At 41.8% G+C, this 23,631-nt stretch overlaps 2 protein-coding genes across 2 annotated transcripts in view; both read left to right on the top strand.

The window, feature by feature from the left end:
- The window catches only part of pld5 (phospholipase D family, member 5), an 8,389-nt gene extending 7,845 nt beyond the window's left edge, over positions 1–544 (top strand). Inside the window, exon 10 of the mRNA XM_054603779.1 lies at positions 205–544. Within this exon, the coding sequence (XP_054459754.1) occupies positions 205–461 (257 nt within the window). The 3' untranslated portion in view covers positions 462–544. The remainder of the gene's footprint in view (positions 1–204) is intronic.
- A 3,083-nt stretch (positions 545–3,627) lies between these two features.
- Positions 3,628–21,049, top strand: LOC129095357 (girdin-like). Its single transcript, XM_054603771.1, has 29 exons — positions 3,628–3,690; positions 3,774–3,865; positions 5,412–5,517; positions 7,912–7,981; positions 8,429–8,487; positions 8,586–8,669; positions 8,941–9,081; positions 9,298–9,473; positions 10,540–10,621; positions 11,357–11,515; positions 11,671–11,817; positions 11,933–12,077; positions 12,335–13,012; positions 13,102–13,307; positions 13,427–13,621; positions 14,289–14,419; positions 14,522–14,663; positions 14,781–14,954; positions 15,160–15,321; positions 15,425–15,702; positions 15,802–15,945; positions 16,074–16,260; positions 16,489–16,634; positions 16,844–16,936; positions 17,440–17,651; positions 18,221–18,298; positions 18,866–19,117; positions 19,314–19,379; positions 19,653–21,049. The coding sequence occupies exons 1-29, from the start codon at positions 3,628–3,630 to the stop codon at positions 20,753–20,755; spliced, it is 5,571 nt and encodes a 1,856-aa protein (XP_054459746.1). The 3' UTR covers positions 20,756–21,049.
- The last annotated feature ends 2,582 nt before the right edge of the window (positions 21,050–23,631 follow it).

Below are 23,631 nucleotides of genomic sequence, written 5' to 3'. Positions count from 1 at the left end.
TTTAACATTACGCAGTAGGCTTATTCTCTTTTTTGACATAAAGGACTCCTCTAACTCCCAGCAAAAAAAGGATTGTATTTGTCCAAATGGAAAACTAGAATGTTTGCAAGCAAATAAGCACAGTAGTGAAATTTAGGAGTGAGTATTTTCTTGAGATAATACCCATTACAGACGCAATATCTAAGCTTTGCTGTTTCTCCGTAGGTAACCACGACTGGGTCGGGAGTGACTTTGCCATCAACACAGGAGTGGGGCTGGTGGTCGAGATGAAAAATAGTCTTAAAGACGGGGGCATCCTGGGACACTTCAAGGCTGCTTTTGAGAGAGACTGGAGGTCACGTTACGCTAAGAGTCTTCAAGGAAACAAAGATCAACAGGGCAAATACAGAAACCTGCATCAAGTGAAAATTGATTTGCAGCCTAAGGAGGAAAAGAAGTGGAACGACCCTTTATCTCTATAAGCACAGAATGTATTTCTATAACCTTAAGCCTCATTAGGCAGAATACAACACATGTATGCAATATGAGAATGTGACATAAACTATTAGACTTGACATTACTTTTGAAAAATTATTTTCATAGATTCAGTTGTAATCAACAAAGACAATGTTCTAGTTAATAATTTGACTCACTACAGTTGCAAGTTACAGTAATGGTATCAAACTACTTAATTAAGTATTGACTGTTATATGAGCATGCTATGCTGCATGAATATTGAAAGCAATATCCAAATTAAATCAATATACTATCACAAGCAATATGCTGATTATAAAATCAATATGCTCTATGTGAATCTTATTTAAATCTATAAACAAATCCCATCAAACTCACCTAAACAAATCATTTAATAGTTAATGATGATGCACTATTTTTGTTGACGGTTTTAATTTATATTTTATAAACTTTTTATACTTTTATGCATAGCATTTAGGACTTTAATGCTATAAATGAATAGCACACAGGTTTATGCAGCAGTTTTACAGACGCGACATTTTCATCTGACCTAATAAAATGTACCTTTCTCCTAATTGTTGTGTTTATTTAAGCATCACCTCTCTGGGAAGCATAGAGTGGCCGACATTTACACACAAATTCCTTCAAAACAAGGTCGGGTGATTCTCAACAGATAATAGTAGGACTTTCATGGCCTTGTTTTCTGTTGTACAGAATGTAATTAGCATTGACTCATATAGTGCTGCCCAACTTTTGTTTAGATTTTCCTTTTATCAAAGTCACTAACGAGCTTTGAGTTACTTAACAGTGTGATTCATGCAAATGAAGAAAAAAGGAAGCTTGAAACATGAGGAGGCCTCTTTAATCACAGAATCAGTTCTTGTTGGATTTAAATGAAGGCCTTCACAGTTTTAATGTCATTAGAAAGTAATGATGTGCATGTATGCAGGCACTTATTTCTAGAGGAATGAGGTCAGTATGTATTATATCCTCTCAAATTGCATCCATCACATATTCTGAATATTGCATTATTACAAGCTAGAGTTTTTTCCAGTATGTCCAAGAAATGACTCTGTTACATACATTTTGATTTGTGTGATAGTACATCTACGCCCAGTGATGAACTCCCACTGCATGAACCAAATTTGGCCGCTGGTGGGCAGACAAACTCCAAAACAAGATGATTGAGTGGCCTTCACAGTTCACAACACCGGCAGAGAGTTATCATCAGTCAAATTTCAGCATTTTAATCTTCACATTAGATGAAATAATTAGAGGTAATGTTATGTCAAATAACGGTGCAAACTATTTCTATTTCAGTGCTGTCTTTTGACTGAGGAAAAACATCTGTGATCTGGCATTTAGATGTATCAAATGTAATTTGATTGGAATTTTGAAAATGTATTGATATTTTCAAGGAAAACATAGCCATTTAAAATGTTGGCTCATTTGTTTTTGCCAAAAAAGCACAGCCACTTAAAATAACAATTAAATATCACACGTTATTGTATATATATTTTTAGTGGTGTTTAATGTTGTTATGTTACACTGACAGGTGTATTTCATTGTTTTGTAAATAATAGAAACAGCCTTCTGCATAATGCAATGCAGACACTAATAAAAACATTATAATGGATTTATTGGTTTTAGACAATTGACAAATCAAGAAATGATTGACATTATTTGTATAATGTAAAATAATAGTGTACATTTATTTTTATTTTTACAGTATTTGTAACATACAGTTAGTTCATCTATGAGATGTTTACAGATTTGTTTCCAGTCTTAAACACAAGGGGGCGCCATAGCTCAATCACTGATGGGGAGGGAGGGGCGGGGCGTCGTTGTCATGGCTGCTGATGGGGAGGGAGGGGCGGGGCGTCGTTGTCATGGCTGCTGATGGGGAGGGAGGGGCGGGGCGTCGTTGTCATGGCTGCTGATGGGGGGGAGGGGCGGGGCGTCGTTGTCATGGCTGCTGATGGGGAGGGAGGGGCGGGGCGTCGTTGTCATGACGACAGATTATCGCAAAACCTAAACTATGTCACTTGGCTCCATCAGCACTTCTGCTGCAGCGGCTTCAAAACGCGGGTCGTGTTATGGTTTCTCGGCTAAGCTCTTTAAAAATACTTTTTAATATACTATACTATTGTTTTAGTTGGTAGCGTTAAACACTTAGAGCTAACTATTTCTGTGTGATGAGCAGGGGATGCTGGGAGGAGGAGGAGGAGGAGCAGAGGGAGGAGGAGGAGGAGGAGGAGGAGGAGGAGGAGGAGGAGGAGGAGGAGGAGGGGAGAGGGGTGAGGGGGAGGAGGAGGAGGAGGAGGAGGAGGAGGAGGAGGAGGGGGGGAGGAGGAGGGGAGGAGGGGGAGGAGCAGGGGGGTGAGGAGGAGGAGGAGGAGGGGGAGGAGGGAGGGGGAGGAGGAGGAGGAGGGGAGGAGGAGGAGGAGGAGGAGGGGTGAGGAGGAGGAGGAGGAGGAGCAGGGGTGAGGAGGAGGAGGGTGAGGAGGAGGGGGGTGAGGAGGGGGAGGAGGAGGAGGGGAGGAGGAGGAGGAGGGGGAGGAGGAGGAGGGAGGGGTGAGGAGGAGGAGGAGGAGGGGTGAGGAGGGAGGAGGAGGAGCAGGGGGGGAGGGGAGGAGGAGGAGGAGGAGGAGGGGAGGAGGAGGAGGGGGAGGAGGGAGGAGGAGGGGAGGGGAGGAGGAGGAGGAGGAGGGGTGAGGGGGAGGAGGAGGAGGAGGGGTGAGGAGGGAGGAGGGGGGAGGAGGAGGAGGGGTGAGGAGGAGGAGGGGGGGAGGAGGAGGGAGGAGGAGGAGGAGGGGTGAGGGGGTCCGACGGCAGATGCCTTTGCAGCAGAGGACCAGGGAGGATGTTACTGTGTGTGTGTGTGGGTGGTGCTGCGGGACACAGTGCGGATAGGACAGGACGGAGGGATGTTTGAGCAGCACAGTCGTCTCCATTTAAAACTGCTCTCTGTGTTCGTAGCGACAGACTGAGCATCAACACCGGACACAGACACCGCAGCGTCCAGAGGACAGGCTCAGCTAGTGCAGGTCAGATGCACGACCGGCTCACCCCTGAAGCTAATGCAGGTGCTGGGCTGCAACCAGTCTTTTCCCTGATTGACACAACTGGGATCTTTTTCTGTTGGGATTTATCACACACACAACCTTGGTAGAGATGGAAAGTGGAGTTTTCCTGCCCTGTCCGGATCAGTTCATGCTGAGCCCACTTGTCACTTGGGTAAGTATTGCAGAAGGCTCTGATCTGCTGCCAGACACTTTGATTACCAACCTGTCATCCTGTTTATGCTCTTTGTTGTTTAGGTGAGGACATTCGTGCCACGTGATGGGGGCATGCACTTGGACTTCTCTGCATTACTGGATGGAGTCTTTTTGAATGATATAATGACACAAATGTAAGTATCTTCATGCCACATCTGTGTTCTTGCTGTATATATTTAATTTGTCATATTTAGGTTGTGAGCAGTGTCATAGACTTGATATAGCATCTGATGATGATGATAAAGTACATCGCTCAAATGCTAGAAATCATTCTTATTAAGTGTAAGTCGTTTTTTTTTAAATAATAAGGTATCTTCTCCCCTCATGCTATCTATAGCAGCTACTGATATTGTATCAAGCATCTGCTAACATTCTTATCCAGCCACCAACAGTGCTGGCTTTGTCACTCTGCAGTAATAAAGGGGATCTTTGTAGTCTGCAGCAGTCTTCAAATGCAACTTCCTCATTACTTACAGGTTAGGTTTCTCCAAAAAAATGTAAGAATTAGCATGAAAGTTACAGATACTAAGGTCAACTAGATGAAATAGACAAAAAACGGAACCGGATTTGCAGAGACATGAGGAAAATGATAGAGACTGTCAAGACGCTACTTAAGAGATTATGATTGGGCTGCCTTATGTTCTGAGGGAATTAACCTGACCCTTAACAAACATTAACTGATGGCCCTCTGGCAGTTTACAATGAGACACAAACTGCTGTGAGCTGACAGGTGGTAAAACCCTGGTTTTAGACTTAATGTTGGGATGGCACTTAAGACATTGATGGTAGAGCTGAAATTGAAGAGTTGCAAAGAAAAGGTAAAAAAAAAAAACTGATGACCCAATGCACTTGTGGATAATGCTGTCTAGCCATCCCAAGTCTACAGTATGCATTCACCCCACTTATCTCCCATGGTCACAATAACCAGCTCTAAATGCAAAACAATGCTGCACCGAGGGGAGGGTAAGAGGCGGGATAATCTCCTGGATTGGGAGACCCTCTGGGATTAGGGCCTTGTTGCTGGTGTTTAGTGGCACTGGGACACAGATGGGAAGGGAAGGGAGAAGTCAGAAACAGGACAAACAGCACAGAGATGGAGAAAAGCCAAATAAAACATCTGATGTACGGGCCAGCAAGGCAGCATCTCTGTCTATCTTTCATTCATTATGTATTTCTATCAGTCTGTCTGTCTCTCACCCTAATTTCTATATATAGGAAATATATGTGTGTAAATACAAATTTTAGTCCATCTCTTTGCTAGCTATTCTTAAAGTCTGCACACAATAGATTTCCTTTCCTGAGCAACAAGGTGAGGTCTGACCTATTAAACTGCACAGAGGTTCATGAATGATAACATTTCAGCTACAATGTATGACAGTTCAACAACCCGAGCCAACATCCCAGTCTAACAGTCCAGCTAAAGAGTTTCCTTTGGGTGAAAAGTCTAATGCCACCCCATTTGGCTCAAGCACTGCAGTTTTTTTGCTGAAAGGAATGACGTCACAGGGGCTAAAGTTAGGAATGAATAGAGACCTCATACATGTTTTCATGGCGATCCCTGAGCCAAGACTTTTACCAGCTTGCAGCCTCTTGCCACTCAATTCCACTGACAACTGTTAGCTTGTTTGTGAATAGCAGAAATATAAAGTAAAATGACATCATGTTGTGTCCCGCCTTCAGAAATCCCTCTGCTACACCTCAGGGTGCAAAGAAACTGAGCAGGGATCCAAGTCAGAGGATCCAGAACCTGAACTTCCTTGTCCAACAAATCAAGACGTATTATCTGGTGAGTTTTGGATGTTGTTTCCATATCTTATATAATGTTTCCAAACAGGGCGCTAAGCTTTCGCCTCTCTCTCTACATGGGATTACGATATCTGAACATCGGATTTTTCAACTCCGCCTTCATTTTGCATCATCCATCACGCACACACACTGGCTCAAACATGCGCAAACCAGATAGTTGGTAGCACTTGTGTCACAGCAGATCAACTAGTTCCTCTTAAGATGCATGCCCTAAATATCAGCCATGTACACATCTGTGTAATCAGAACAGGAGGGAGGTTGGAGCGCGGCAGGGAGCCCAGTCAGAGCCACAGACAGAGCTTTAGAGTGACACATAAAGTCACAAGATTCATGGGCAGACACCACTGATGTGGAATCTTGGATTTGCTGCCTGTGTCAGAGAATTAAGTACAATTCGTGCTAAGCTTTCTTCTACTGAGAGCTGTTTAGAGCACAAGAAAAGTAATTCCACTGAGGATGGGACTATCAAGTGCTTCAGATTAGCACTGCAAAAGAATGAATACTGAAAAGACCAGTTTATATATATTTTTTGTTACAACAGAATAACAGCATATCTGATATCGTCATGTCTTATCATAATTTCTACTGTATTCAACTCTTGGTAAACTCAATGTGTGTTTACTTCTAGTCATGTCGATCTAAGCCAATGCAGCTATTCATCTGAGGACTCTTCAGAAGAGAAAAAACATCAGTATTCATTTATGCCTAAAACAGACTGCAGTTTTTTTATTTAAGCCTTTGCCCCAATAAAAATAACTCTGCAGTACACTGCACTAAATGTAGATGTAGGGCAGCTCTTGAATCTTTTATCTGCTGTCATGTGAAAATCCCATCAGGATCTGGTTTGGGTTATTTTTATGTTGTAAGGTCAGTTGAAGGACTTGACTTCTCCACTAGTTGAAAATAAGACTGTAGAGTCTCTAAAGCCTTTCTAGCGGTTTTATGAGGCTGTACTTTGGTCCAATGGTACTATCAGCTACATGCTTATGTCAGCATGCTACCTTTTTCACAATGACAATGCTAACATGCTGATGTTTAGCAGTGATAATGTTTATTGTTTACCATGTTCACCATCTCAGTTTGAGGTGTTAGGATGCTAAAATTTGCAAATATGCCCTAAACACAAAGCACAGCGGAGGCTGATGGGAATTTTACTTGTTTTGCAGGTATTTGGTCATAAACAAAAGTATTGTCAATATCATTTTTGTCACGATGAAGGTGGTAGATAAAAAGTCAATGGATCCCCAAAGTTATTACAATTCATCCAGTTATCTGTAGTCGCTGCGCTGTTTCAGTCAAGAACCCCCAAATGTCAACTTCATTGTAGCGCAACAGGAAAACTCAGGGACCACCAAAGTCAGTATGCTTAATCCTGTGGGGACCATGGATGTATGCACAGACAGATAGTAATAGTATAGATGTTTCTAAATAACCGTAACAATCCATTTACTACCTGTTAAATCAGGACGGACCAAAGTGGCAGACTGACCAATTGGCATTGCCATCCTAGAGCCATTCCTCTAGCGTGGAGTCTTTATACAAACTCTGAAACCCCATAAAACTCTAGCTTCTTTAAAAGTGACATTCAAGAGAAATAATAATTTCTACTGTCATAATAAAGACACAAGTTGTATGCTTTACAGTGGTATCGATCAAACAATATGATATACAATAAATTGCTGTTTTTGATCTATTGCAAGGCACTATATTCCTAACATATTCACGTTTTTATCCTCTTTACTCTCCTCAATTTCGATCAGAGTTTTCTAATACCTCTAAAGACTTGTTCTCAGTTCCATGCTCCATAATCACACATAAGCCAGGCAAGGAGGGGATGATGGGAGACTCATGGCCAGTCAGTTGAACTTTCCTTAAAGGCTGTCACAGGAAAATGTGGCTGTTGGTGCATGCAGGACTGTATTACATCAAAGACTAAATTATTCCAGTCAAATGTGACTTTCCTTGCATATGGGATTTGATAATAGTTTCCTGAACGTTACAGGGTCATTTTAATTTTATCAGGAGATATTAACAAACACTATTACACCGTACAGACACCAGCACACATACTGTGCACACACGCAGAAATGCAAGCCACTTGTAGCCTGAAGCAAGGCTGTACCAAAGACTGCACCAGGGAAACTGGCTCTGTCGTCCATCCATTCAGAGAACTTCTCCATTTGTTGGCTGTGTTTCTATACATGTATTTAAGCAGCTGCTATGTGCTGTACATACATACGTCCTTGTCCATTCAAGAACTTTGGCTAGACCGCAAGAAGTGTTGTATTCAGACCTCGTTTTAGTTTGGCCTAAAATGTGCTCATCTTTCCTTTTTCCCTCTACCCTGATCCCTCGCTGTTTCTCTTTTTTTCAGGATAATCTGAGACAATTAATCATGATTCCTTTGCCAAACGTGAGGCTGCTTGGCAGGACTCCTTACTGTGGTATGCTCCTTTATTCCTCATCTTGGAGCTGCTAAGTCAGTATGTGGTTTGAAGCCTGATTAGTCCGGTTGCTGATACTCAATAAGCACTGCATTGATTTCCAATAATTTACTTAAAATAATTAAATGTATTTAGAAGATGTTAACAATGCAAAACGTGTGATAATCTTTGTTTCTAATTAGTGAACAATGAAAATCAAGTAGCATCATTCCACAAAAAAGGCCTCCTGATGCAGTTACTTATGCAGTTTCTGATACAGTTTCTGATACAGATAGCATTCTAGTCTGATCACCACGCTGCTTTGTGATGGTAGGCTTTGGCAAGTGGTGACCCAAATTCACCAGCCAGCAGTTTATTCTTCTTAAATCCATGCCGGCAGCACTCAGTACTTCAATCTGAGTCAATCAAGTTCTATTTCAGATAATGAGCTTTTTTTCCTCTTAACAGAACAAAGTCTGGAGGAAATGAGGAAGCTTTTGCTACTGCTGTTGGGATGTGCAGTTCAGGTAAATCCTGACTATCTGATGATTCCCGTGCAGAAATCCTTAAGCTGACAGACTGAATAAGATATGGAGATTTAAATCTGTTTACATTTTTTTTTCAGTGTGAGGAAAAAGAAGAGTACATTGAGAGGATTCAGACACTTGACTTTGACACGAAAGCTGCCATAGCTGCACATATTCAGGAGGTATATGACTTTAAATGAGCTTTGAAATGATACAGCTGAGTTGTTTGTAAAATAATTTTGTGTATCGCTGGGCTTGTGTCTGGTACAAATAAAGAATGCTGTAGATACAGTAGGATTCACAGCCAGCAGAGATATCATTGTTAGTTTAGTTTATTATGAGAACTACGGTTTATCTAAAAAAGCTTGCCATTTTTTAGCGGCAATGTGTATTCTTTCCCTTTATATTGTGTTTTTTGCTGCTTCCCTGAATGTCCACTTCCATGTACACCAGGTTACCCACAGTCAGGAGAACGTGCTGGATCTGCAGTGGTTGGAGTCCAGCGAGGTGCACCCAGATGAGTTGGAGGTCGTAGCGAGGAACATGGCCACGCATCTCCGCCATGTGCTGGACCAGAGGGACACCCATCTAGAGGTATAGTTGATTGTTTAAGAGATACATTTTTACTCCAGGTTTTATCTGAGCTGTGTGAATCCAAAAATATTTTATACATGAAGATGTTTTGGGGTATAAAGTGGCTACAAAGTATTCATGATAACACGTGGGAATTCTCTGTAGAGAGTGCACAGATTTTAAGAGGTAAATTTGGTACTAAGTCAGATGCTAATCTGTAACCTGTCCTTTTTGCAGACTATAGCAGAGCTAATGCAGGAAAAGGAAGGTTTGGGGAGCCTGCTCAATAGCCCCTCCAGCCCGCATTCTGGCAGCTACAGTCCCAGCATGCAGCAGCAGGCAGGTACTCAGCAACATCTGGCCGTGGAGCTGGCTGATTCTAAGGCCAAGATCAGACGACTTAGACAAGAACTGTGAGTACCAAACAGTGAACTTTCTGTAACTGTAACTGTCTAAATGTTCACTAAAATAGAAAAAGTACACTGTAGTAAAAAAAGAAAGCATGAGGGGCAAATAGCAAAATGGAGAAAAAAAACTCCTTTGGGCTAAATGTTTAACATATAGTGTAAACAATACGGAGAAAAGAAAAATGTCACTCCTTTACATGTTCACAGTCATGAAATCATCTTACAGAAAACATGCCAGAGCAAAGGAAAGCAGTTGTTCTGAGATCTTAAAACAACGCAAATGGCATGAGATCAAAAAATATACACTGAGAGAAGTTGTCCATTCCAACACTAAGAGATTGTTGAATTCGATGTCATCTCTTGGTATAGTATGAGTTTCACTTCAGGATGGAGGTTGGTAAAGAGTTAGCCTGTCCTCTGGGGAACTGCCAATAGTGAGTGAGAGAGGCAGAGAGAAAGATACTACAGGATAAGAGATGCCCCTGGGAGTTTGGCTCACATTAATGCCTGCTTGGCAGGTTCCATGGCTGTGCACCACCACTGACCCACATTGGCTCAGCATTTCAGCGTATACTGCACGTACATACACACACACACTAACCCTGATCCGCTAAAGATCTCAGCTCCATCATTGCTCTCAATCCCATTTTCTCGGCTGTATTGTCCTCTCTTGTTGGGAAGCTCGGATTGACATACTGCTGCCTCTGAGCAAACACAATATCACTTAAAGCATTATGTATGGCCATGGCCTTAGATAGTTCTTTCATGTGCATCATTTGATATTCATATAAATCTGAACATGCAGCGTTTTCTCCACAACATATAAATGGGGCTTAAGGAGCTTTGTGATGGAAGTTTTATTTTGGAATCACGTTATGTATGGTTTGCATGTGTGTAACAACATTGATAATTCTACTTATGGTTTTGAATGGGCGTAACACAAAATGTCATAAGGGTATTTGTATATGTTCATTTGCAGTATTTAAATATATGTTAGATTATGGCAGCAAAGTAGTTCCCTCTAACCATCCCGCCTGCTTATCGGTCTGCACTGCCCATCTGAACCCACCAGAGAGGAGAAGAGTGAACAGATGCTGGACTCCAGACATGAGCTGGAGAACATGGAGGCAGAGCTGAAGAGGATCCAGCAGGAGGTTTGTACTTAGAAAAGACAAAGAATAAATTGCAGCTCCTTCTGAGGATGACACACAGTAACCTCCTGACCGCTCTGCAGATTATACAGATTATTGTACACCATACTTTGCTGCAGAGCGGTGCTTAATGACAGCAAATGTAAACCTCTGGACTCAGATACAACCAAAGCTTAGATGGATTTGTCTGAACAGGAGATCTCATTTGTATTCTCTGTTTTAGCCTTGTGGCTGCACAAGTTGGCATGGATCATATGTTTACAAAATGCGGATTTTGTCAACGTCAACTCAAAATTGTTTTTGTCCAGTTTTTGTCGCTGAAAAGTCATTACATTTTCGGCTACTTTCCGTCTAACTCCTCGAACTATTATTTAGTTCGAAGGAATGTGTCAAATGTCCCTTTTAAATAGAATATTTCAGTCAATCTAGTCCATCCAAAACAATAAATTTGTCATTTTTGCCAAACTCATTTCACATAAGATTTTATCTTAGCATTATCTGATGAAAAACAGAGGTTGAATGGAATACAGCTTTATCAGTATGGTCATTTCAAGCAAAAATACTATTAAAAAATCACAGGAAACTATTTCATGATTCTTATTCTACAATAAAAATAACAAACTGACATTGACTTATGCTGAGCGACACTTGAAGACTTACATAACTAGATGAGAAAGAATGATGCAGAGCTCCATAATGTTTTGATATGAACCATGCTTCTATATGAACCTTCACCAGAACTCCCAGCTGCTTGTAGACGCCCGCGCAGCCCGCACCTACCGGGACGAGCTGGACGCCCTGAGAGAGAGAGCCATAAAGGCGGATAAATTGGAGAGTGAAGTGGGACGCTACAGGGAGCAACTGCACAAGATGGAGGTCTACAAGGCCAAAGTGGAGGTGGATGTCATCTTATTAATGCTTTACCATCTAATTTTGGGACAAGAATTTTGATTATATATTCTTGGACCTCAGGAAACCACTGAATCCTGCAACGATCAAATATTGATCATTTGTTTTGGGTGGGGGTGGTGGGTGATGTATGTGTACTTCAGGAGCTAAAGGAGGATAACAGGGTGCTACAGGAGACCAAAGAGGTGCTGGAGGATCAGTTGGCAGGCTGGAGGGCACGCTCCGATAAAATACACCAGCTGGAGAAGCACAGTCTGCTGCTGAAGGCCCGGGTTCATGACATGGAGCAGGTCAGACATCTGCACACAATCACAATCAGTGGCAGTACTATTTAAAATCATCAAGAAACAGGCTGGACAGAATCTGTTCTTATGCCTCTGCTTATACTTTGTCTCCCAACTTCAGGAGAGGGAGGCAGATCGGAGGCGCACTGAGGACCTGCAGGAGGAGAACCTGGCTCTGTGTTTTGCTCAAAGGAGGAGCATGGAGGAGTCCCAGCACCTTGGCTGGGAGTTAGAGCAGCTTACCAAGACCACTGACAACTCTCAGGGTAAGAGCTGCTGATCCAGTAAGATGACGTAATGGGAGCATTAATGGATGGTATTGATTGGAATAGTATAATATTGTAGGCTAACTGAGCTAAGCTAGATTCATCAAACTGCTCACAGACATAATTAAGGTATCCATGAGAGTGTCTAACTCTGTTTAAGGAAAGCCAAATGGCACCTGTTTAAGACTAGTCTTTCATTCTCTCTGTCCCAAGTCCTCATCTCCTTCAGTAAATTGCCACCATGTGTTTGTGTAAAGGCCAGCCGACTCTGAGCGAGGAGGTGAGTGAGAGGACCCGCAGTCGGATGCTGAAGCTGGAAAAGGAAAACCAAAGTCTCTTAAGGACCATAGAGGAGCTGAGTGCTGCCTCGATTAACAACAACACGCAGCCCAAACATGGCCACCACCTTGAGTGTGATCATGTCTGCCAGGTGATCTGTAGCACCAACAACTGTACCTCATCAACAGATGAACCTACAGGGTTGCAAACCAACTGCTCAACTATAGCAAACGGCCCTAATGTATTCCCACACAGTGCAGTAACACAGCAGATACTGAATAGGCATTCAAACTGTCATCAGCTATTCAATGCAGAAGATCTGGAGCGAGCTCAGAGTGAGATCCTCCTCACAGATAATCCAGACCTTCTTGTTCAGGAGAAGGGACAGCTAGAGGATGCAGACCAAGGAGACCATTTCAAAGAACTGATGTCTGATCTAGAGGTCTTAGAAAACAACCACAATAGGCTCCATTGTTTTGTTGGATCACGTGATAACTCCCCTAGCTCAAAGGGCAGTAGTCCCTGCCATGACAGCATCTTCACAGGTCTGCCAACACGTTCCTCCTATGCCAGAAAGCAGACGCAGCGACTGGAGGCCAAGTGCAGGGCCCTAGACACAGTAAACCAGCATCTCCAGACCTCCCTCGATAACACTGGTAGGTTTAGTGGATAGAACAACACAAGTCATCATAAAAGATTATGCATGCAGCTATGCAAGCATACAACCCACCGTCCATTTCTTCAGACAGGAAAGTTCAGCGCCTGGAGGCAGAGGTTCAGGAGCTGGAGGCAGAGAACCAGAGTCTGCAGGCAACTTTAGAGGAACTTCGGATCTCTGCACGGCGCCTGGAGCAACTGGAAACAGATAAGCAAAGCCTGGAACAAGAAACCACAGCCCTGGAGAGGGAAAAGAGGCAACTGGAGAAAGAGAATCGACGACTCCGCCAGCAGGTAGATAAGCTTGTTTGCAAAGGGAAAGGTGTCAGCTGCTTAGCTAACGTAGGATAACGTTGAATTACTTATGTTGCTTGTCAATTAAATGGCTCCTGTTCTACCTTTCTATGTTTTAGGCTGAAATCCAGGAAGCCAATTTAGACAGCAGCAATGTCTGTATGGCCAGCCTGGAAAGGGAGATGCGTTTCGTAGTAAAGGAGGTGGAGGGGTTAAGGGAGACTGCTGAGAGGGTCAAAGGCCTGGAGAGAGACAACAGAGAACTGACCAAGCAATCTGCTATCGACCAGAGAACCCTGTCCACCCTTAGAGAGGTGAGGGGAGGAAGTCTGTGTTGTCAAGTTTATGCTGACTAAATTAATTATCCACCCTGACGTTTCTACTGATGATGCCCTGCTTTTTTTTACAGCAGCAGTGTGCATGTGTTTTACAGATTTTACTTTTGGCTATATTTTATGTGCACACACTTGTGTGCTAGGATCCACAACTCACCAAAGTCTAACTACAAACAATTATTTAGAAAATTTGGATTAAAGCAAGTAAAAATACTGTGAAATTTATATTTTTTGCTTTCTTGTGTTTGGAAATAATTCTTCTATTGTGAATGTTATTTTATGTCCTAATATGAAGGCTGTTACAAGAGCAATGGTCTGCTGGTAAAATTTAAATTATTTTAACCAGGGCTGCAGAATAACATAAAAATAGTAGAGAAATAATTATTGAAATATATTTATTAGGTTTTGTGGATTTGAAATTACGTCTTAACCTTAAAGGCACAGTTTTACCACATATTCATATTTTTTTATTACCTCCTGACTGTCATTTTGGTTAAAACTTTGCTTACATTCGTCCAACCAGCAGAACTCATTTCAAAGATTCACAAATATACTTTCCTAAACAGTGACATTAAAATGTTATGTCAATAATTGTCTCTTTTTAAAAAAAAGTTTTGTGAAATCCACATATACTGTCCATCTTTAGGAGCTGGTGAGCGAGAAGCTGAAGACCCAGCAGAGAGACAATGAACTGGAGATGCTTGCCCATGAGCTGGAAATGAGGGTCCTGAACCAGGATAGTGAAGAGCATGCTGAACAGGTGGAACCAGACAACAGGTGATTGGATTTTCCATCCAGTAACCTTTGAAGTGAATATGGTAAGGAATGAGAAGTTATAATGCCACAGTTGGTACTAACTATTTTCTTTCCTCTTTGCAGCAGGTTCAAGATGCTGGAGTCAGAATTAGAGTCGTCTCTGAAAAAATCTCTTCAGATTAAAGAGGACAAGATGGCGGCTCTAGAAGCTCGTCTGCAGGAATCCTCCACCCTGAACCAGCAGCTGCGCCAAGAGCTCAAGACTGTAAGTCATGTAATAAAATGTCACTTTTAGAGGCCTGTTAGTGTCACATTTGAGAAAACTCCCTTGAAAAAATACATTGTATTTTGCCACAGATCCATTTGACCTTTGACCCCACAGGTGAAGCTGAGCTATGAGGCCTTGCAACAGAGGCAGGAGGAGGAGTGGACGTCATCAAGTTCCAGCTCCCCCAGTGAGACTGGCAAGGCAATGAGCGAATGGCTGCGTGAAAGCCAGGAGGCCACCAAGGAACTGCTGAAGCTCAAAGACCGTCTCATTGAAGTGGAGAGGAATGTAAGTAGTTACCTTTTATCAAAGTAAATTATCTATATAGTGAACACATTGTAAAATGGTACTATTGGTTCAAATACACTAGCACTTGCTTTTGAACCTAATTTATGCTAATAGTAGACCAAACAATGTGCTGAAGGCATGAAGTTAAAACCACCTCCTGGTTTTCATGTCACGTTTTACAATAATCTCCTCTCCTCCTCTCCAGAATGCGACACTTGAAGCAGAGCGCCAGGCAATGCAGGCCCAGCTGAGGCAGCTGGAAAGTCAGTCTGACAGTCAGCAGGCTCAGATTCTCGCCCTGCAGAGGCAGGCTGCCTCACTGCAGGAGAACAATACAGCCCTGCAGACTCACAATGCAAACCTGCAGGTGCCACTAAAACAGACACTATTCTCTGTGGTACACTGCAACAGTCTGCAAGCATGCAGATAGTACACATGTTACATTAACTCCTAATCCCTTTCTTCTCCAGGTGGAAAAATCCACTCTGAACTCACAGAGTGCTTCCCTCATGGCTCAGAATGCTCAGCTGCAGCAGCAGCAGTCAGGGACAGAAAGCGAACGGGACAACGCCATACGGGAACGTGAAGAGCTGCGTGGTGTTCAAGAGCAGCTATTACGAGATCACGAGCGGCTGGCAGCTCTGCATGAACGGCAAGCTATGGATTACGAGGCCCTAATGGGAAAACATGGCTGTTTGAAAAAAGCCCATCGCACACTGGAGTTGGAGTATCGCACAATGCAGGACAGGTAGGCACTATCATCATGCCATGTAGTAAGAGATCCCTGCATATTCTTGTGTGTGTGTATTCATGCATCTTCATGTGTGTGTATTGGTGGTATCTTTAGGTACAATAGCCTGTTGCAGCAGCGGACCAAGCTAGAAGACCTGGAGAAAGCTCTGAAGGAGGAGCAAATGAGGATGGCTTTGGAGAAAGAACAGCACAGGACCACTGCTGCTGAGTGCTGCAGGCTCCGTGATGAGAAGGACTGGTGAGGAGGCAACATTACATGCATACACCCACAAGAGCATGTACACACTAATGCACACCTAGACGAATGAAAGGATGTGGGCATATTCCAGGAGCTAGATATCAACGTACATCTTTTTTTTTTTAAAGGCTGAATCAGACATACCGTCAGCTTCTTAACGACAATGAATTAATGACGGCGGATCACAAGCAGCTCAAGAGCCAGCTGAATGAGGCCAAGCTGGAGCACACCTGGCTGGAGGCGGACTTCTCCAAACTCAAGAAGGAGTTTCAGCAGCTGGACATTACCTCCACAAAGCTCACCAACCAGTGTGAGGTATTTACACGCAGCAGGTTGAGCTGGTGGGGTTTTGCCTTTTAAATAATATAAATATATCTTGAAATTACCTCTTAACTTCAGCACACTCTGAACAAACACTCTTCAGAGTCAGGGCTTCATAGGCTCAATAAGATGACTTTATGTATAGCTTTGAATTTGTTTTAATAATTGCACAAATGTATTCTTACATATGCACATATGGCTGCTTGTCTGTGTGATGTCCAGCTGCTGGGCCAGTTGAAGGGCAACCTGGAGGAAGAAAATCGCCACCTGATCAGCCAGATCGAGACCCTGATGCTACAGAACCGAACCCTGTTGGAGCAGACTATGGAGAGCAAGGATCTGTTTCACGTCGAAGAGCGACAGTATATGTAAGCAAATACGGACAACACCATGACAACACATTATAGCATTAAGTAGGGCCTTATGTGTTGATTAACAGCATGTTACAGTATTTTGTTAATTATCTAACACATTGAAATGTTTGACACTTGCAAAAGGCCCAAAATGTACCCTAGTAATCAACAGCTGGCTCATAATTATAAACTATAAACTATTATCTTTCTATCCTCCTGTTCAGTGACAAGCTTAATGATTTGAGGAGACAGAAGGAGAAGCTGGAGGAAAAAATAATGGACCAGTACAAGTTTTATGAGCCATCGCCTCCTCGTAGGTAAGTTGCCTGCAATTGTGACAAAATTATCTTTTTTTCATTTTTTTCATTTTTTTCATTTCTTTCATTTTTTTCATTTTTTACGGTGAAATTCTGTTTTCACATTAGGCACCTTATACATTTTGATCACTATGTAGTAAGAGCTAGTTGCTAACTTTGTCTGTCTGTGGTTTGGTCCTGGCCAGGTAGAGTAGTGTGGGTTTATCAGAGTTTTTGCACAGAAAATAGTTGCAGCCCAAAACGCTGCTGTGAGAGCAGGGACAGTGAACCAAAACAGTAAAGTAGCGAGTCATAAATCCAAAACAATGAGCTGCAAGATGCTAAAATGCTCCATAAAGCTGAGAGGAACTTCAGATTTGTTAATATAGGAATTGATAACAGCAGCATCAAGTATGCATTTTTATATCTGGATATCATTCAAACATTAACATCAATTGCTTATCTTGTTCACCTTTGCGTGATTGGTCATTGATTGATTTCCTTATTTTAAATCTGCCCTCCAGACGTGGAAACTGGATCACTCTGAAACTGAAGAAGTTGATTAAATCCAATAGCCGTGAGCTGGGACCCAACTGCCCAGCAACACCCACACAATCAGGCGTCTCTGAGCCGCACCTCTCCTGTCACGACAACAACTCCTTCATCAGCTCAGATGGCTCTGGAGGCTCAGCCTCCACCACAGCAGGTGATGCCGTCTCACCCCAACGTAACAGCAGTGAGTATGAACTTCTTGAGTTCACCAGATCATCTACCATTGACTTGGCAGGACCGGTCTCATCAAAGTTCCAAAGTCCCTCCTTCACTGCTTCAGCCATAGACCAGGAAGTAAGATCATCATCAGAGGCAGGGCCCAGAGATCTTTCAGGAGTGTCTCAGAGCGGCATGGGCCACCCGATAGCCACAGCAGTTACATCTACACATGAAGTTGCATTTGAAGAAGACTTCTTCCCAAAATTTGACAAAACTTCCCCCTCCACCTCAGCATTTTTCCAGGAAAAGCAAAATCTCAAATAAATGGATTTTAAAGTAAAACTTTGTCATAAATACATAAATAATGCAGGTATTGCAATGTGTTTAAAAATAAGCATATGTGCGTGTGAACAGTCCTCAATATGTCTTCCCCATGTCGTACTTGTTTCTAAATGTGTTTCTTCACTCCTGCCTTCTGTCTTACCCCTTGTCCTTTTTCTTCTCTTCCTACCTTCCTCCTCCCTTACATCCCTCTCTCTGCTTGCATCCATTCCTTTGTCTACCTCCCATGTGGCTGCACTTTGCTGTAAATAGCCACCAAAATGTTTCCCCGTATGAGGAACAGGCTGAAGGACAGAGACAAAGTCAAGTCCCTCTTCCGGCGTTCCATGTGTAAGAAAGACTCTGATCCGGCGTCTCCCCTCATCTTGACTGCAGCCTTTTATTTAACTGCTAACTCGATAATTTTAAGTGTATCTATGCTTTAAACTCTATTACATAACCGTAACAACAAAGTAACCTTAGAGTGAGTAGGATTCATCATTGTCAGTAAGGATACTTCCCAGCAGGTGCAAAATTAGCAGCCAAATGTTCGTAATGTGTCCATCCATGCCAACCTCATTTCAAGATATGATATTACATTTTGAATCATTTGCAGCATTCATTTTATCAGTTTGGCTATATTTGAAGACAATCGGGGGTAATTTATCAGAGGTCAAAGAAATGGTGCATTGCAGGAGGACACTGGTGCTGCATGAGCTCTGCCCTAGCAGGAGCCAGCTGTACTGCAGGGATTAACAGTTTAAAACCACATTTTTAGATGGTTGTTTGGTCTATGGAGAAAGCAACACATCCCTGTTTCTCTCTTTTTAACGCCATAGAACAAAAATACATCCTAATCTCCATGACTAGTTCCCCTGTCTATCCCTCATCCACTTCCCAATTCTTCCAACAATGCAGCCCTGAGCAGCTTGGCTTCCCCCCCAGCCCTGTTAAAGAAGGAGCAGTGGGCAGACAGCTCAGTGCAGCTGGAAGGGTCGGAGGCTGATGTTGAGGAGGACAGGAAGAACACATTGTCATCATCCCTTTCCACATCCATCATGTCCATCATCCACCTTAATCTTCCTACCACTCCACCATCTGGCCACGTCATCATCACTACCACTGACACCACCGACACTGTTCTAGATGTGTCAGAGCTCGGGGTGACAGGTAGAGGCATTCATGAGCCACTGTTTTGTTTTTTATTTCATCGTCATGCGTTAGGTGCTAGAACGAAGTCTCGAGGAGAGTAGAGCAAAGATAACGCTTGTTTGTGCTTTACTCATTTTCAGAGTTAAAAATAGAAGTGCTAAAAAGTGTATTTTCCTAATAACCATTCATTAATTTCTAATTGTATGCCCCACAGACAAGGATTCAAATGATAGCCCTGTTCCATCTGGATTTGAGGACAACGACGAGCTGCAAAATCATGGTAAAGCCCTTTGGATACACGTTGAGAGGATTCATCAAGCATACAGATGTATTACCAGCTCGGGAATTAGAGCAAATCCATCAAATTGCAATCATGACCTTGTTTCATATTAATCTCTACGCCGACCACAGAGGACACAGAACAACTGTTGACTCTGCTGCCCCCTGTTGGTCATAAAGAATATGTTGAGACAGCTGACACATTTTCATGATAGAAGTGAACATTTGTGTATATATTGTAGCTCTTTAAAAAAGCGTCATCATCTTTTTCCAGAGCTGAATGGCGTCCCGAGTCGAGCCCAAAGTGAGAGCAGCGGTGAGTTCAGCCTGAGCCTGGAGAATGAGCCGTGGTCAAATGGCAGCAGCCCTGTCCAGCAGCCCCCGTCACGCCGCTCCTCCTCCTCCTTCCAGCCCCCCAGCGATACCTCCACCCCTCAACACACACAGAAGCAGCACAAGGAGAAAGCTTCTACCATGCCCATCACCAACTGCCAGAATTCACCCATCCAGTCCCTACCAAAACAGAGAAATCCTGTGCTCTCTCAGGATTTCTGGCTCACGAGGGGTACAAAGAGCATCCGACGGGGGTCAAGAGGGAAAGTGACGCGTCGCTCGTCGGATTCAGCGGGCACAGCCAAAATGAACCCAGGGCACAATGGGGTGAATTCAAAATCATGCTCTAGCAAAGCTGAAACTACCCGGGCCTTAACTTGTTCACCTATCACAGTGCTGTATGTTCAGGGCAAATCTTCCTCAATGTCTGGCTGCCTCAACTGCTTCTCCACCCCTCTGGGGAAAGAGGGGCGACAGAAAGGGTCCAGGTCGCCCAAAAGTCTCCTCCGAGCCAGCAGTGTCATTTCCACTGCAGAGGGATCGTCCCGGCGCTCGAGTGTCAACAGTGACTGCAGGGTGACAGTCAAGACTGACCTGCTCTCTGTTCAGGTTTCAGAAGAGAGCAGTAATCAGGAGGAAGCACAGGGTCAACGTGAACCTGAGACGAATAACAGTGAGCCTGAGCCCAAACCTCCTGTCAAACCTCCAAGGGACCCAACAGTTGTTGTTCCCACAGACAGCCCCAAATCTCCCGTGCAGGAGTCACTTTTTGGCTCCTCTTTCACTTTCAACTCTGTCTTCTCAAACACCATTTTCAGTGATTCTGTGGTCACGACTACAACCACGACCAGTCTGGATGCCCTTGAAAACAACCAAACCTATCTCTGTCTGAATCCATCTCTGGTGCCCAATGGTCCACTTGAGAGCCAGGAGTCTGCTCCTAACACACAACAAACACTGCTCAGTGTGGATAGTGAGCAGAGTAAAAATGCAGAACATGCACCTGGGCTGGAGGAGAAGGACAAGCCGCTCACAATTGCATGAAAGCAGCTGTCGCATCATTGAATATTGTGCCATTTAATAAAGTAAGTATCTGCAAGGCCATTTTTCAATCACGTCATGAGAAGCACACAATTTAAGTTCATGTAATGTAATATGTTTGCATTTTATTTCCACTGACTACCTGAGTATACCATAAACCTAAAAAGTGTAAATAAAAATATTTTTAGTTGCTTTTGGTTCAGATTTTTTCTCCACACAGATTTAGTAACATTCCCAGCTCTCAAGGCATATTCATTTACCCGAGTAATAGTTCATAGTGTTATGTTTCCATTATGGTTCCATTATGTTTGTCTTTCTTGCACAATTCTGTTTAATATAACTTAATGAAGTACGGATAGATGTCCTCCTTTGCCCATTTTAAATTAAGTTAGTGCTCAAGCCCGTTTCCTTTAATCCTGTTATGTCACATTTGTGTTTGCCAAAACATTTTGTTAATTTCTTCTGTTTGTATTTATGCCCTGTACCTCAGACAGATTTTTTTTAAATTACAACATGTTGATTGCTGTGTCTGTTAGATTAAAATGTAAGCCTTGGGGAAATTTGACATTCATGAGTGTGAAACTGTAAATCTTGTAAATTAGGATGTGAACCTGAATGCTATTTTACCTTAAATAAAGAAACCCTCTATGTAAAATATGTACTCCTGATGTCATTGTTTTAAAATAGTACATAGGCCAAACCAGATGTCCATACCATCTGAGTGGGCAAACGTTACCTATATTAAATTGTCTATAGGGTCAATTAAAGTGAAATAATATATGGTAGCCTTTCCACAGGGGCAGCTTCTCATATTGAATGCACATTTTGTTAATTTCACCTATTAGTGCCTTTGCATAATTTCCAAAAAGCACACAAACAGCCTATTCATTATCATATTAATGATGTTATCTTGAACCTAAGGCAACTAAAATATTTAGAAAGAGTGTTCATTGTAATAAAAGCCATGTAGTTAAATATGCAGACACATTTTTGTGATTTTCAAAAAGAAAAAATAGTTTGAATAGTTTGCCTATAAATCAGTATTTATATTTCCATATATTATTTGAAAATATATCAATAATGCATTATATCATAGTATCATATCAGACATACTATACTATGACTTTTTTTTTTTACATGCTTGACTATGACTTTTTTCGACATGCTATTATGACTTTTTTGACATGCTATACTATGACTGACTTTTTCGACATGCTATACAATGACTGTTTTATGACTTTTTACGACATGCTATACTATGACTGTTTTATGACTTTTTTCGACATGCTATACAATGACTGTTTCATGACTTTTTACGACATGCTATACTATGACTGTTTTATGACTTTTTTCGACATCCTATGCTGTGGCGCAGTGGAGAGCAGGGTTGTTCTCCATTCGGAGGATCGGTTTCATGGTTGATACCCGTCTTCGGCAGTCGATGTGTCCTTGGGCAAGACACTTAACCCCAGGTTGCTGCCGAAGGCTTTACAATCGGTGTGGACTGGATGTTTTATGTATGTTAGTTAGAGTCTGATGGGCAGGTGGCACCTTGCATGTTAGCCCTGTCATCAGTGTGTGAATGGGTGAATGATATGTAATATAAACTTTGAGCTGATTGTAGGTCACTTTGGATAAAAATGACTGTAATGTATGACTTTCTTCGACATACTATGACTTTTTTATGATTTTTTTCGACATGCTATACTATGACTTTTTTCGACATGCTATACTATGACTTTTTGACATGCTATACTATGACTTATTCCGACATGCTATATTATGACTTTTTTATGACTTTTTTCGACATACCATACTATGACTTTATTATTGACATTTTTTGACATGCAATACTATGATTTATTTATGACTTTTTTCGACATGCTACACTATGACTTTTTTATGATTTTTTTTGACATGCTATACTATGACTTTTTCATGACTTTTTTCGACATGCTAAAATATGACTTTTTTCGACATGCTATAGTATGACTGTTTTATGACTTTTTTCGACATGCTATACTATGACTGTTTTATGACTTTTTTCGACATGCTAAAATATGACTTTTTTCGACATGCTATAGTATGACTGTTTTATTGACATGCTATACTATGACTTTTTTATGACTTTTTTCGACATGCTATACTATGACTTTTTTATGACTTTTTTCGACATGCTAAAATATGACTTTTTTCGACATGCTATAGTATGACTGTTTTATGACTTTTTTCGACATGCTATACTATGACTGTTTTATGACTTTTTTCGACATGCTAAAATATGACTTTTTTATGACATTTTATACTATGACTTTTTTATGACTTTTTTCGACATGCTATACTATGACTTTTTTGTGACTTTTTTCGACATGCTATACTATGACTGTTTTCGACATGCTATACTATGACTGTTTTATGACTTTTTTCGACATGCTAAAATATGACTTTTTTCGACATGCTATAGTATGACTGTTTTATGACTTTTTTCGACATGCTATACTATGACTTTTTTATGACTTTTTTCGACATGCTAAAATATGACTTTTTTCGACATGCTATAGTATGACTTTTTTATGACTTTTTTTGACATGCTATACTATGACTTTTTCATGACTTTTTTTGACATGCTATACTATGACTGTTTTATGACTTTTTTCGACATGCTAAAATATGACTTTTTTCGACATGCTATAGTATGACTGTTTTATGACTTTTTTCGACATGCTATACTATGACTGTTTTATGACTTTTTTCGACATGCTAAAATATGACTTTTTTCGACATGCTATACTAAGACTTTTTTATGACTTTTTTCGACATGCTAAAATATGACTTTTTTCGACATGCTATAGTATGACTGTTTTATGATTTTTTTCGAC

The sequence above is a fragment of the Anoplopoma fimbria genome, chromosome 9, assembly GCF_027596085.1.
Source record: "Anoplopoma fimbria isolate UVic2021 breed Golden Eagle Sablefish chromosome 9, Afim_UVic_2022, whole genome shotgun sequence".
In the NCBI taxonomy this organism is placed as follows: domain Eukaryota; kingdom Metazoa; phylum Chordata; class Actinopteri; order Perciformes; family Anoplopomatidae; genus Anoplopoma; species Anoplopoma fimbria.
The sequence above is the reverse complement of the archived record's forward strand: the minus strand, read 5'-3'. Positions and strand labels throughout refer to the sequence as shown.